Source organism: Nerophis lumbriciformis, linkage group LG09 (genome assembly GCF_033978685.3).
Source record: "Nerophis lumbriciformis linkage group LG09, RoL_Nlum_v2.1, whole genome shotgun sequence".
NCBI lineage: Eukaryota > Metazoa > Chordata > Actinopteri > Syngnathiformes > Syngnathidae > Nerophis > Nerophis lumbriciformis.
The window spans coordinates 23,395,001-23,407,191 of NC_084556.2; the positions used below are offsets into that span (position 1 = coordinate 23,395,001).

The 12,191-nt window shown below is 40.3% G+C and overlaps 2 protein-coding genes across 2 annotated transcripts in view; both read left to right on the forward strand.

Annotated features, from left to right (window-relative positions):
- Positions 1 to 5,509, forward strand: part of ppme1 (protein phosphatase methylesterase 1) — a 16,208-nt gene extending 10,699 nt beyond the window's left edge. The window contains exons 11-14 of the mRNA XM_072913816.1: positions 1 to 37; positions 109 to 173; positions 260 to 327; positions 5,126 to 5,509. The exon at positions 1 to 37 is cut by the window's left edge and continues 8 nt beyond it. Of these exons, the coding sequence (XP_072769917.1) occupies positions 1 to 37; positions 109 to 173; positions 260 to 327; positions 5,126 to 5,129 (174 nt within the window). The 3' untranslated portion in view covers positions 5,130 to 5,509. The remainder of the gene's footprint in view (positions 38 to 108; positions 174 to 259; positions 328 to 5,125) is intronic.
- Positions 5,510 to 9,402: 3,893 nt separating this feature from the next.
- On the forward strand, positions 9,403 to 12,191 carry LOC133607115 (odorant receptor 131-2-like). The gene is made up of 2 exons (XM_061961575.2): positions 9,403 to 11,090; positions 11,170 to 12,191. The coding sequence occupies exon 2, from the start codon at positions 11,181 to 11,183 to the stop codon at positions 12,096 to 12,098; it is 918 nt and encodes a 305-aa protein (XP_061817559.1). The 5' UTR covers positions 9,403 to 11,090; positions 11,170 to 11,180; the 3' UTR covers positions 12,099 to 12,191.

The following is a 12,191-nucleotide window of genomic DNA, read 5'->3' on the forward strand; positions in this document are numbered from 1 at the left end:
CGGCTTGATAAAGACCTTACGATCGGACAGATGCAAGGTAAAGAGCTCATATTATTAATACTTTTCTGCATAAAATGTGTTTACATGATGAGCTCACTTTGTCCTCAGGAAAGTTTCAGATGCAGGTCCTCCCTCAGTGTGGTCATGCTGTCCATGAGGACGCACCTGAAAAAGTACATCACAATCACCAACAACTTTATTCACCACATTGAGATGCAACTTTTTGCTTTTATTGGTGTTCTGTGGTTTCCACTCGTAGGTAGCAGATGCTCTAGCAGCATTTATGGTCCGGCACAAGTTCACTGACTTTAAAGAAGGATTCATGTGGTAAGTTAAACATCAAAATATTACGCAGTCTTGCCAACATAGACACTTTTGTGTACTCTGTCTTCAGTTTTACCCTTGAATAAGCTTGTACAGCTAGTTGTTATTCATGTATGTATTCTGCTCCAGTGTGCTCCTCCCTGCAAACCCTGTTGCACCTAAACTTGCAGATCATTAAGGCTGTGATTGGATGACTTGTTGATAGGGGTGTTGCGATCAGTGTTTTATGCTGATGATTCTGATCATTCATGAGTAAGATCGGCCAATACCGATCACATGTATTAACTGTAATTTTTCCAAATTATTTATGGTGAGTGCCATTGACAGTTTAACAATATCAACACAATATTTAAGCAAGTTCCTTATTTTCTTTTATTACATACAAGTGTTTGAGGAAAACGATGTCAATAGTACACTATAACTAAACATAAGCAAAACTGCTGTCTAATACTCATTTAAATTGTTTGTTTTTTGTCCTCAAAGTCCTGTGTCCCAGGAATTATTCCCCGAGTTTGTAAACATTAATAAAAACAACAATAAAATGTTTAAAAAAAATAAAAATACTGACCTAATCACTCTCTTATCAGTAATATACCGGTACTGATAACTTGGTAACGACACCACGAAATTGGACCGATTCGCCCTCTTACTGTTGGTGCTGACATACCAACAGTGGTTATTATCCTCTCTCTAGACACTTATTAATCTACTTGTTCATTTCCTGTTAAAAGCTGCTTACACTCTGCTTTACATTTACACTTCTTAAACTTTAGTAAGCACTTATGTCTTGGTGTTGTTTAAAGCTAGCTTTGCAATTAGCAAGCCTGCTCCTTCAAACTGGCTTGCTCTTGGTGTGTAACATGTTTAACCTGGTCCTTCAGTGATAACACTTGATAATGTGACTTAAGATACTAAGAAATGCAGTTTGTTTGTCGTAATGAAGTTGATTATTATTAATATGGCGAGCTGCACTACACTGTATGGAAACACATAATTAGCTGCTTGTCGCTTGTCAGCCGGGGCACTAAAAATAAACACAGTGTCAGTCAGTGTTTGTGATCGACATCAAAAGGCTTTCATCAGCAATGACGATCACATATACTTTTTCACAAAAATCAGCCAATTATCAGTCGGCACATCCCTAAAGTATTTCCTATGTGTACGACTCATTCAAACGGTGCCCTGTCTAGATTTCATAATAACAATTAGTGTTGTATAACAGTTCCAGCTTCAATAAAACTCGATCAATCAAAGTTCATTTATATAGCCCTTAATCACAGGTGCCTTGAAGAGCTGCTCAATTCACAATGGCATCATTCATTGGGGGCAAGCAGAGGATTGTAGGAGGTCTCCATCCAAGTCATAGAGGAGTGGGCCACACTAGGTCATTATTTAAAACAGCTAGCACATACTCCAGACTGGTACCTCTCCAGGGATAATCCATTACCATCTAGTAATCTGTTCTTGCAGGAGAGGGGGGCAAAAAAGAGAAAGCACGTCAATTGGTCTAAAACAGAGTTTGGTTAAAAGCTAGAGTATATTGATGAGTTTTAAGGTGGGATTTAAATGCTTCACCCAAAGTGGTAACTGTTGCCGGTAGGGCATTCCAGAGTACTGGGACCCAAATAGAAATCGCTCTAGAGCCTGCAGAACTTTTTGTGGGCTCTGGGAATCACTAATAAGCCGGCATTTTTGGAACATAGGTTTCTGGACGGAGTATAGGGTACAAAACAATCAGCAAGATAAGATGGTTCTTGTAATAAAACCTTAAAATCGCATCGTAAATGTACCAGGAGCCAGTGCAGGTGGGCCAACAGAGGCCAAATATGATCAAACTTTCTTGTCCTAGTCAAAGGTCTAGCAGCCACATGTTTTACCAGCTGTAATCTTTTTAATGCTAGACATAGGGAGACCCAAAAATGATACATGCAATAATCAAGATGAGAAAGTGGTACGTGGGCTCCATCGAGTGGTACGCCAAAGAATCAATCAATTAAATATATGCCAATACGGCACTTTTTAGAGGTATAGATATCGGAGAGTACTACTAACTTAAATTCTGATACCATACTAATTTATTTTGTAAGAAACCTTAGGTGTATGACCTGAAGAACGCACACAGGCCAATAAGTCTTTTAGCATGCTAATGTTGCGACACGGAAATTACTTCTTCTTTGCCTCTTTTCCCCACAAATTGAAGACAAATGCACAAATGGAGGACTGCGCTACCAAAGCGTGACGGCGGTGTGGCAATATTACAAACTCCAGCAGCCAGCAAGTTGCACGGCAACATACAAACTTTGCAATATTTTGAGGGGTGCGACACATGTAAGATGTTTCAAGACAAACAACTTAATGAATCACTTGAAAGCCTGCCATGCAGACACACAATGAAGTTACCGCGGCCAAAGCTAATGAGGCGGGACAAAAACAACAAAACTTGACAGATTCATTCCATTGTAAAGAGTTCACCAGAATCCAAGCATGGTTTCGGCATTTGCGGTAAACTAAGGAATTCATAGTATTGCATGATAAACTGCTCTCAGTCGTGAAGAATATGGGATTTTGTCGCTTGCCTGGTTGTAAAAACATTAGCGAAACAGCTCTTCCCGATCTGTATAAGACTGTTAGCGAACTCATCTCCACAAAATTACAAGTCAAGGACTGTCAGCTTTACATAAGATATTTGGAGCAGTGATGTCACATCATTATTATTAGCACATTGGGTCATTGGTCTTGCATTTTTACATCATTTCTATATAGGAAATTCCTCCTAAAGCATCTTAAAAATGGTAAAGTCTCTTCTAACTTCAGGGGGCAATGCCACCTTAAGCTCCAAAAGGGCCCCTTTGACATCCAGCTGATATTTTTCAATTCCTCTATTTCTTTTTTTTATCTCGCTGGGATCCTTAAAATTAGTTTTAGCTAAGGTATGAGTGTGTTCATGGGTTATTAAACTATCAATCCATGCTTCAAACCTCTAGTTTAGTCACACATCATTTGCGTTCCTGCTTTCTATATGATTGTTTAAGAGCTCTGGTTTCTTCAGTAAACCAAGGCGTTATGTCTCCTGGGAGCCTCTAAAGTTTTAATGGTGCTATACCATAAATGGCGTTGCTCAAGGCATCATTTAAGTTGTTACTGAGGCTACCAATAGAGCCTGCATAATTTGGGAACGGTGCCATTATGGAGGGCAATAGACCGGAGAGAGTTGTAGTTGAAGCATCATTAATGTTAGGGCTGCTAAAGCATTTGTAATTTACAATTTGTGGTGGTACCCCTGAGAAGGACTAAATGTATCGTATTACCGTTACGATGCGTAAGTTCATATATTATTTGTGTAAGATCACAACTATTTAATATAGTTTGGAGCGCCACGATAGGACGTTTTTACGGGGTATTTATGTGGATAATAAAATCACCCATGATAAATTATATTATCCGCATAAGTCACTAGGTCAGCAAAAATTGAGAGAATTTATTGACAAAGTCTGAATAAGGCCCAGAGCCAGGTGGAGTGGTAAAAGTGCAATCCACCTCATAGTAAGAACCTCAAATGATTTATATAAATTACTTAGGTTAGGGGTAAGGTTAAGGTTTACATCAGAGATTAGGGCGACTACACCCATTTAATGTGAACTCCTTTAGTTAAATGGTAAATAGGTTATACTTGTATAGCGCTTTTCTACCTTCAAGGTACTCAAAGCGCTTTGACACCATTTCCACATTCACACACTAACCACCACTCATCAGGAGCAAGGGTGAAGAGTCTTGCTGAAGGACACAACGGACGTGACTAGGATGGTGGAAGCCGGGGATCGAAGCAGGAACCCTCAAGTTGGTGGCACAGCCCCCCCACCAACCGAGCCAAGCCGTCCCCTATTTAGGAGGAGATGCCTCTTTAAACGGATAAAATTCTTACTAAGACCAATAACACTAAGATTGTAGTCTCTAAAGATCTTATTAACTCATAACGTTTTGATCTTACATTTAAAAAGCCCATATTATAGGTAGTTGGCTGTTTGGAGACATTTTTATTAACGGTATCCGTAGTAGTAATATTATTGAGATTACGCCTATCTTGCGCAGCGTGTCTCAAGTAACATCGAGCACATCTAGAAATTAATTGGAAAAATTATTTTCCAGGTGCTGCGGTTAATTTTTTACAACATAATTTGCCACATCAGTAAATTGCATATCCATCTCTGGCACAGTCTCTGGAGAAAAAACACTGAGTTATTTATTATTGTACGAGAAATTATATGTGTGCAGGAACTTTCCAGCCTGGCGTTGGTTCGTTGTAGCTTAACTGACTCTTCACCCGGGCTCACAGGCTCTCTAGTCGCCTGTGTCCGAGCCTGTTCAAGTGTAGGTAGGTACAGTAGTCAAATGAGACCCAAACAGTGGTCTATGTTTCCGGGAAGAAGTTAACGCCAATTATCAATAAAGTTTTACCCCTGTTCTCTTAAAAAAACTAGCCACTCCCCTTCTCTCTTTAATTACCATTTTGACTTGCGACGATGGAAGCTAGCAAGCTAAATAGTCAACAAGAGTTTAACCCTGACAAAGAGCTATACAAGCAGGGGTGTCCAAAGTGTGTATTCATAAGCTTTCTTCAAGGTTGGCAGGTCTTAATGTTGTAGGAAATAAACACAGGCACAAAAGAATAATCATACTTTTAATACAAGGGAATTGTATTCACATACGTCAAATAAATACAATTGGTGTGTCTTTTTAAAATCTAAGAATATAGATATATTATGTAAAATGTTATGTCTGATCTGTCTTATCTCTTCCACAGCTAATTTGTCATAGAAGAAATATTTGAAGATTCATCAACATCATTGGACACAACGGCACATACATGGAATATATTTTTGAAAAAGATCAACATATTATTTGCACGTTATGTAGATACTTTGCCTTTCAGCTTTGCCTTATTGGTAAAACTAGATTGTTTGTATTCCTTTGTTTACACTATTTTTTAATTAAAGCTATACTTATTTTTATGTTGTAGTTTGGGTCACGTTTAAATTATATGATTAAAGATGGACTGGAAACATGTCAACCATGTCTTTGTATTTTTAAATGTTCTGTTCCATAGTGTTGCAAGATCAAAATGGATGATGGTTTACTTTGCCCTGTCACTGAACGATCTCTTTTGAAATAAATATTTTAGCCAAAACCTCAATGACAAAATTATTTATTATAATGTTTGATAACTTAAGGACACCACAAAAATGTAGTCCAGCTTGTGTTTTTCTCTGCCTAGGTTAAATACAATAATTTCTGTTTATTGTGCACTGTAATACTCAGTTACACAGTTTAATTTGTGTTTGAATTATTGCTGAAGTATAAGATCTGCAAAAAAAAATAGTGGAACTTTTTTTTACATGTATTTCCTGAAATAAAATGCTTTAAATTAAAAACAAGTTGGTTTTATCAGTGTTTCTAGTTTCTTGGCAAAGGTTAGGCATAGTTAAAATAGGATTGGAAAGTGTTGCATAGTGTATACATTGCAAAATTAAGGCAATGAGCAATATAAAAGTTACCTAAAACCGATACCATTGCACAACTGAATGCATTCAAAATAATATAATACAATGCAGTGGGTAAACAAAATAAGTTCCAAGTCTCTTGACAAAGCTGACATTGTTTTCCTTCATGTGACTGATTTCCAGGGAATTAAGTTGCATGGAAAGTTTTAATTGTCCCTCTGCAGAATACCACATATATAATGATGCAATACAAACATGTGAATTATTGATGAACTGTAATAATGGCTCCCTAAAGAGATGTCAGCTTGTAAACAAAGTTGTAAACAGAACATAAACTCAGGCCATGGAGATCATTTCCTAAAAAAAAAAAGCCTAAAAAACAAGGACTGATGTAATTTTGTGTTACATTAAATATTTCTTGTGACACCATTTACACAAAAAACACCTTCACAAGTCATAATTTACAGTAAGGAATGTAACATTGGTAATTAGAATTTATAAACAAAACACTGCCTGTCAGATACTCTCAGTAACTGAAAAGGTAAACTCCAGGTTATTCATATGCTTCAGTTATGTCATTAAGGGTTATGTATTTGTAATACTGCTAACAGAAAAAAATCATCATCCCCAAATCAAACCATTCTTCCAGGGGGGATTCTAGTGTCCTGCATTTTCTCATTAGATTTTAACACATTAATGCAGGTTAATCTATCATTAATCTGAGGTCTGGACTTCCCTACTGAGACTGCGAGCCAGACCCACATAAAGGGAAGAAAATGGATATGTGAATACACCCCCACCGTGTTTTCTAGTTAAATACACCACATGGTGCCACTGTTATTAAAACCCAGAGTTTGACCCAAAACTTTGAACCATATTTACTTGAAATTCCTCTTAACGGTAATTTAAGTGTTTGGCTGAATATCCACTAAATTTAGTACACTTTTTTTTTTTTTAGCAAGATTGGTTGATAAACGTGGCCACCGTTTGCTAAAAGTCAGAGAATTCATGTAACGTGTCTAATGATTATAAAACTGAGGCTATCTTTATTACTTTTCTGCTAAGATGGTTTCCAATGCATATTGAACTCAACACATACGGAGCGCCACAATTGCTGTTAGTACTGGATTACCGTGTTATCTCTGAACTTTACTGGGGCAAAAAATGTCCAAAAAGGCATGATTGGATATGTTGATGTTAATGAACCCAATCTCATTATTGGGATGAACTCAAAGACAAATAAGGTCTAACATCAGAGACTTCTGATATCACAAATGGTGGAGAAAAGGGTTCTTTCTATTTCACTTCCAGAAAGTGTAATTACTGGTGGCGACATTAGGTGATTGTCATGGGCCCAAAAAAAAAGTCAAATATCACTAAGGCCCAAATCGCTATAAGTTATCATTAGCAATTTTTTTAAATCCCAGTGATGTCTGGTCAGGTAATGGCTATAGTGTGCATGGCGAGCTAGTACTGTGTACACTGGCGCATCAGCAAAGGAATATTATCCCACAGGTTTCACAGGCTGAAGTCAAAATTGAGACATGCATACATGTCCCAATTGTACAGAACTTGGCTTTCTACTATATCCCAGGAGCACTGATCCCGTAGTGACTCTTGGACAATTGTGACATCGGGCGCGCAGGGGATCCTCATTGCTGTGTCTTTCTTCGTTGGGGGTCCGTTGTTGAGGAAGATCCCATAAGCGTCCAGTGTCGTCTTCGTCAAAAGCTTCCCTCTTTCGTTTGATGTGGCATTATTATCGCAGATGTCATTGTGTGCGTTGTAATCTGCAAAGAGCCCGGGTGCTAGATTTGACAGTAGCGTAGTTTCAAGGTGACCAATGTGTCTTAAGTATGGAAAAGTTTCCAGCAGTATGTAGCCGTTCGTTGTGACGAGGCCTTTTGTCGCCGGTGGTAGAATTTCTAGCCTTAGCGATTCCACTCCATCCCTGTAGCATTAGTCACTACATTTCCATGAACTAAATTAGTCTGATTTTTTTGTATTATCGCACCTACATGCAACTATTGGTCATGCACTATGTGCTGGTTGACCTATGACTTCACACCAGCTCCTGCAGCTCTTTACAAGTCAACAGCCCAGTTCTTGTTGTACCTGATGTCCGCTGTAATATTGCTACATATTGGAAATATTATGTCTCAAATGTCTTTGCTCTGAGAACAATGACACTACTACCAAGAAGGTTTTAGAATTGCTGAATGCGGGATAGAAGCAAATAATGGCACATTGTTGGCTCTGGGAGCCCCAACCAACAGATGGTACAAAAACTAATAATCCATACGTAGACAGATTGATAGCGAGCAGTGACGTGCGGTCACTGGAGGCAGGTGAGGCGGGGCCTCACCCGCCATCATGGAAAGAAAAAAAATTAATTAAATTGTTATATGTATCCAGTGATTATACTATAAAGTTATTTTCCATTTAACTTCACCAGTTTTAGATTATTTTTATTCAAAATCGCAGAATTTTCACATTTGCCGTTCAAATACTGAGAAGAGACGGTGCGGTGAACAGCAGCCAGTTGAGGCACGTCACTGCGTTGTGCCTCACCATGGATTGCGGACTCGGCTAACTGCTGGCCTGCTGTGCAGTGAGACCGTATTGCTATATGAACTATATTATACATTTCCATAGTTTAGTTAGCTGAGGTATATATTGTACAGTGTATTTTGTCAACAACTGTATGTGTGTAACGTATTTCTTGTGCTGAGCGATCATAAAACGGCTGCAAAAGACGCACTGGCTGAGGCTCGCAGTAATCCCGCCTCCTGCACCCCCGCCGTAGAATGCACCCCCTGACGGGAGTGTTATATCAACTAAAGCCCACACTTAAACTTTCCACGTGCAAGATTGAATCTATTTAAAAAAGTTATTTCATGAGAAGCCTAAAAGTGCAAAAACAATAATGTTCGTGTTGGAGGAGTTGTGAATGACTGCAGGGCCACAACATTAGGTACACCTGCAGACTGCAGGTGTACCTAATTCACAACTCCTCCAACACAAACATTATTGTTTTTGCACTTTTTGGCTTCTTATTAAATAACTTTTGTAACCTATTTTATGGGCTTTCCTATTTGTGATGTTAAGTTCCTGTTATGCGCTGTTATACAGTATATGCCTTGAGCTCTTATTTTGAAGGCGCTAAGAGCGGAAGTGATGACACATTGAAGTGGAGCGGAGGTTTTTGAAAGAAGGTAAATAAAGTGGTCCTCGTGTAAACTGGAGCCTCCGTGTTTGTTATTTTGTAGTTTCATACAGTATAGGAGACATTTATAAACCCTCGGTTACACTTTTTTAAATAGATTCAATCTTGCACGTGGAAAGTTTAAGTGAGGGCTTTATTTGATATAACACTCCCGTCAGGGGGTGCATTCTACGACGGGGATGCCTTAATCCAACACAACAGCGGCGCATGGACTTCATTTATAAGTAAAGGTAAGACCATAATAACGTTTTTTTTATTAAATGTGCTTTTTTGTGTGCTACAGTTTGTATGTGTAAAGTTAAAGTTAAGTTAAAGTACCAATGATTGTCACACACACACTAGGTGTAATGAAATTTGGCCTCTGCATTTGACCCATCCCCTTGTTCACTCCCTGGGAGGTGAGGGGAGCAGTGGGCAGCAGCGGCGGCGCGCCCGGGAATCATTTTTGGTGATTTAACCCCCAATTCCAACTCTTGATGCTGAGTGCCAAGCAGGGAAGAATGCTGGTATGAGCTTTTAAACATAACCCGTTAACTGCTGCCAATCAAACGGTGAATAAGATACTCTTTAGGGTTCATATGTTTGTAAATCTGACTGTGATGAAGTCAGTGCCTCACCAGCCATGAACCTCACCGCACGTCACTGATAGCGAGTGCCCGTCTCGAAAGACACTTGGAAAAGTTTGACGGGACTATCTACACCGATGGTTCAGCCACCGACGGGACAAAGAATGGAAGCAGTGCAATTGTCACCACAGGTTACCCGGAGTCCCCCAGCATCACAGAGACAATCGTGGTGCCAGAGAGCCGATGGTGTTCCAACAACCAAGAAGAAATGAGGGCTATGGTGACATCCCTGTGGTTTCTGACCGATATGGAGGAAGGAAAGAGAGTCCAAATTGTATCTGATAGCCAATCAGTCCTCCAGAGGCTGAAGTCACTCCACCCGTCCAGTCCCCTCAACAACGATGACGAAGCAGAGGCGCTGGAACTCCTTCATGCATCGTACTGGCGGAACCACAAACCCACCTTCATGTGGTGCCCTTGCCACTCTAGAGTGGTCGGCAACGAGGCCGCTAAGCTCGGGGCAACCTGCGACCCTTCAGCAAGGCAAGAGTGAGGTTGATGTACAGTATGGAGAACAGACGTAAAGAGAATGACCTGACAAGAAGTGAGCGAGTTACAGAGTCGCATGCGTAGTGGCCATCCCTCCAACCTGAAATACTGGCTCGAGAAGATCGGCAGAGTGGTGCACACCACCTGCAGAAAGAGCAGCTTAAGCGAATAAACCACGAAACCCGTGCTCCTTGAATTCCCCTGCATCCACCATAGACCAAAGACTCACACTTTTGCAGCAGATTCTTAAAAACACTAGAGGGCTATTAAAAAGATGATCTTTGACTAGCTTTTTTGCAGAAGTTCCTGAAAAACAGCAGAGCTCGCATGTCACTGACAGAAAAGTAGGCCAAAATCAAATTGGTCTAAAATTGGCCAAACACTGGACTTTCTGAAAACGTGGCCCCTAAAACAATTTAGTTTAATTTCCCTGATTTAGGAGGCTTTATCGGCAGAGTAGATTAATCTCATTGTTCGCTTTGTTAGCCACCTTGTACTAACAGTTTTTGTTTCACATAGGAATTGTGGATGATGGGCAAAATTTTTTAAAAAGTGCAGTTTTCCTTTTAAGAACTGCACAATCACAGGAAATGCTCGGCTTGTGCAGCCTCAGGTTTATGATCCATAGTGCGTAAATTATATATTGGAATCGTATAGAAATTACATTTTCAATCCAGTTCAATGGACAACTAGTAATAGTCATCGATATCATTATTCGCATAAAGCCTCTACTGACCGCACATCACTTGTATAGTGTACCTTGTTAGCATATCCTTTAATCCCCCAGTGCAGTCGTAAGCAGTGCTTAGTTTTGATTGGTTGTTGGTTACAATTACGTCAGTGATGTTGCTGCCACATAGATGGTGAAAGACACAAGAAGACACTAAACCATCATAGTTTCATGAAGTTGGCTGACATCATTGACATGTAAGTATTCATACTAGTAGGTTCATTGATACAATGTGTAGTGGGTGGATATGCTAACGAGAGTGACGTTTTTTTCCAGGTGCTGCGGTCATGAACGTGTCGTTTGAAGTAAACCAGGTACCGATGCTCCAGGAACACATGAAAGTGCTGATGTCCATGCTGCCATGTCTTCTTTTCATCTGCATCAACGGGGTCATGCTGGTGACCCTGCTGAGAAAGCCTCACCTGCTGGAGTCTTCTCGCTACATCCTCTTCGGCCACTTGCTCCTCACCGAGTCCCTCCAGCTGCTGCTGGCCATGCTGCTGTACATCTTTGCCATCACCACCGCCACCATGATCAATCACCTCTGCATGCTGGTGGTGCAACTGGCAGCCGTCACTGTGAAAATGTCCCCGCTTAACCTGGCCGTGATGTCACTGGAGCGCTACGTGGCCGTTTGTTTACCGCTCAGGCACGCCAACATTGTCACCATCAGGACAACGCGCATCGCCATCGTTGTCATGTGGTCCATGGCCTCCTTGGACTCCTTCGTCCAGCTGTTGCTCTTCGTCAGGCTGGAGAACAGCAGCTTCATCGTGTCCCCACACTGCGGGAGACATAATGTGTGGCGACTAAAGATTTACGCCACCATAGACGCCATCTTTATCATAATTAATTTTGTGATAGTGAGCATCGTTATCTTCTATACATACATTGCTATCATTTTTACTGTCAGGTCAGCTTCCACAAATGTTCGGAACGCCAGCAAGGCTCGGAATACGGTGATGCTTCATATGTTTCAGCTGTGTTTGTGTCTCACCTCCACGCTCTTTAACATGATAAAATCTGGCGGCCCGTTAATCTTAAAGCCCGGTCTTCATTTCCAGTACGCTTTCTTTTTAGGTCTCATTGTTTTCCCCAAATGTCTAAGCCCGCTCATATATGGCCTGAGAGATAACACCTTCAGACACGCCTTCAGGGACTATTTCACCTTTGGCTGCAAAAGGAGTGTTCTGTCTTTATCTTGATTTGAAGCAATCTATTATTTGTTTGCATAGAAGAAGTATGCTGATTCACACATTTCTCCCGAAAGTAAGAGAAAAAAACAGCCCATTGCTGAT

Coding starts and splice junctions, on each gene's coding strand:
- LOC133607115 (XM_061961575.2), top strand. CDS start 11,181: ATGAACGTGTCGTTTGAAGTAAACCAGGTACCGATGCTCCAGGAACAC.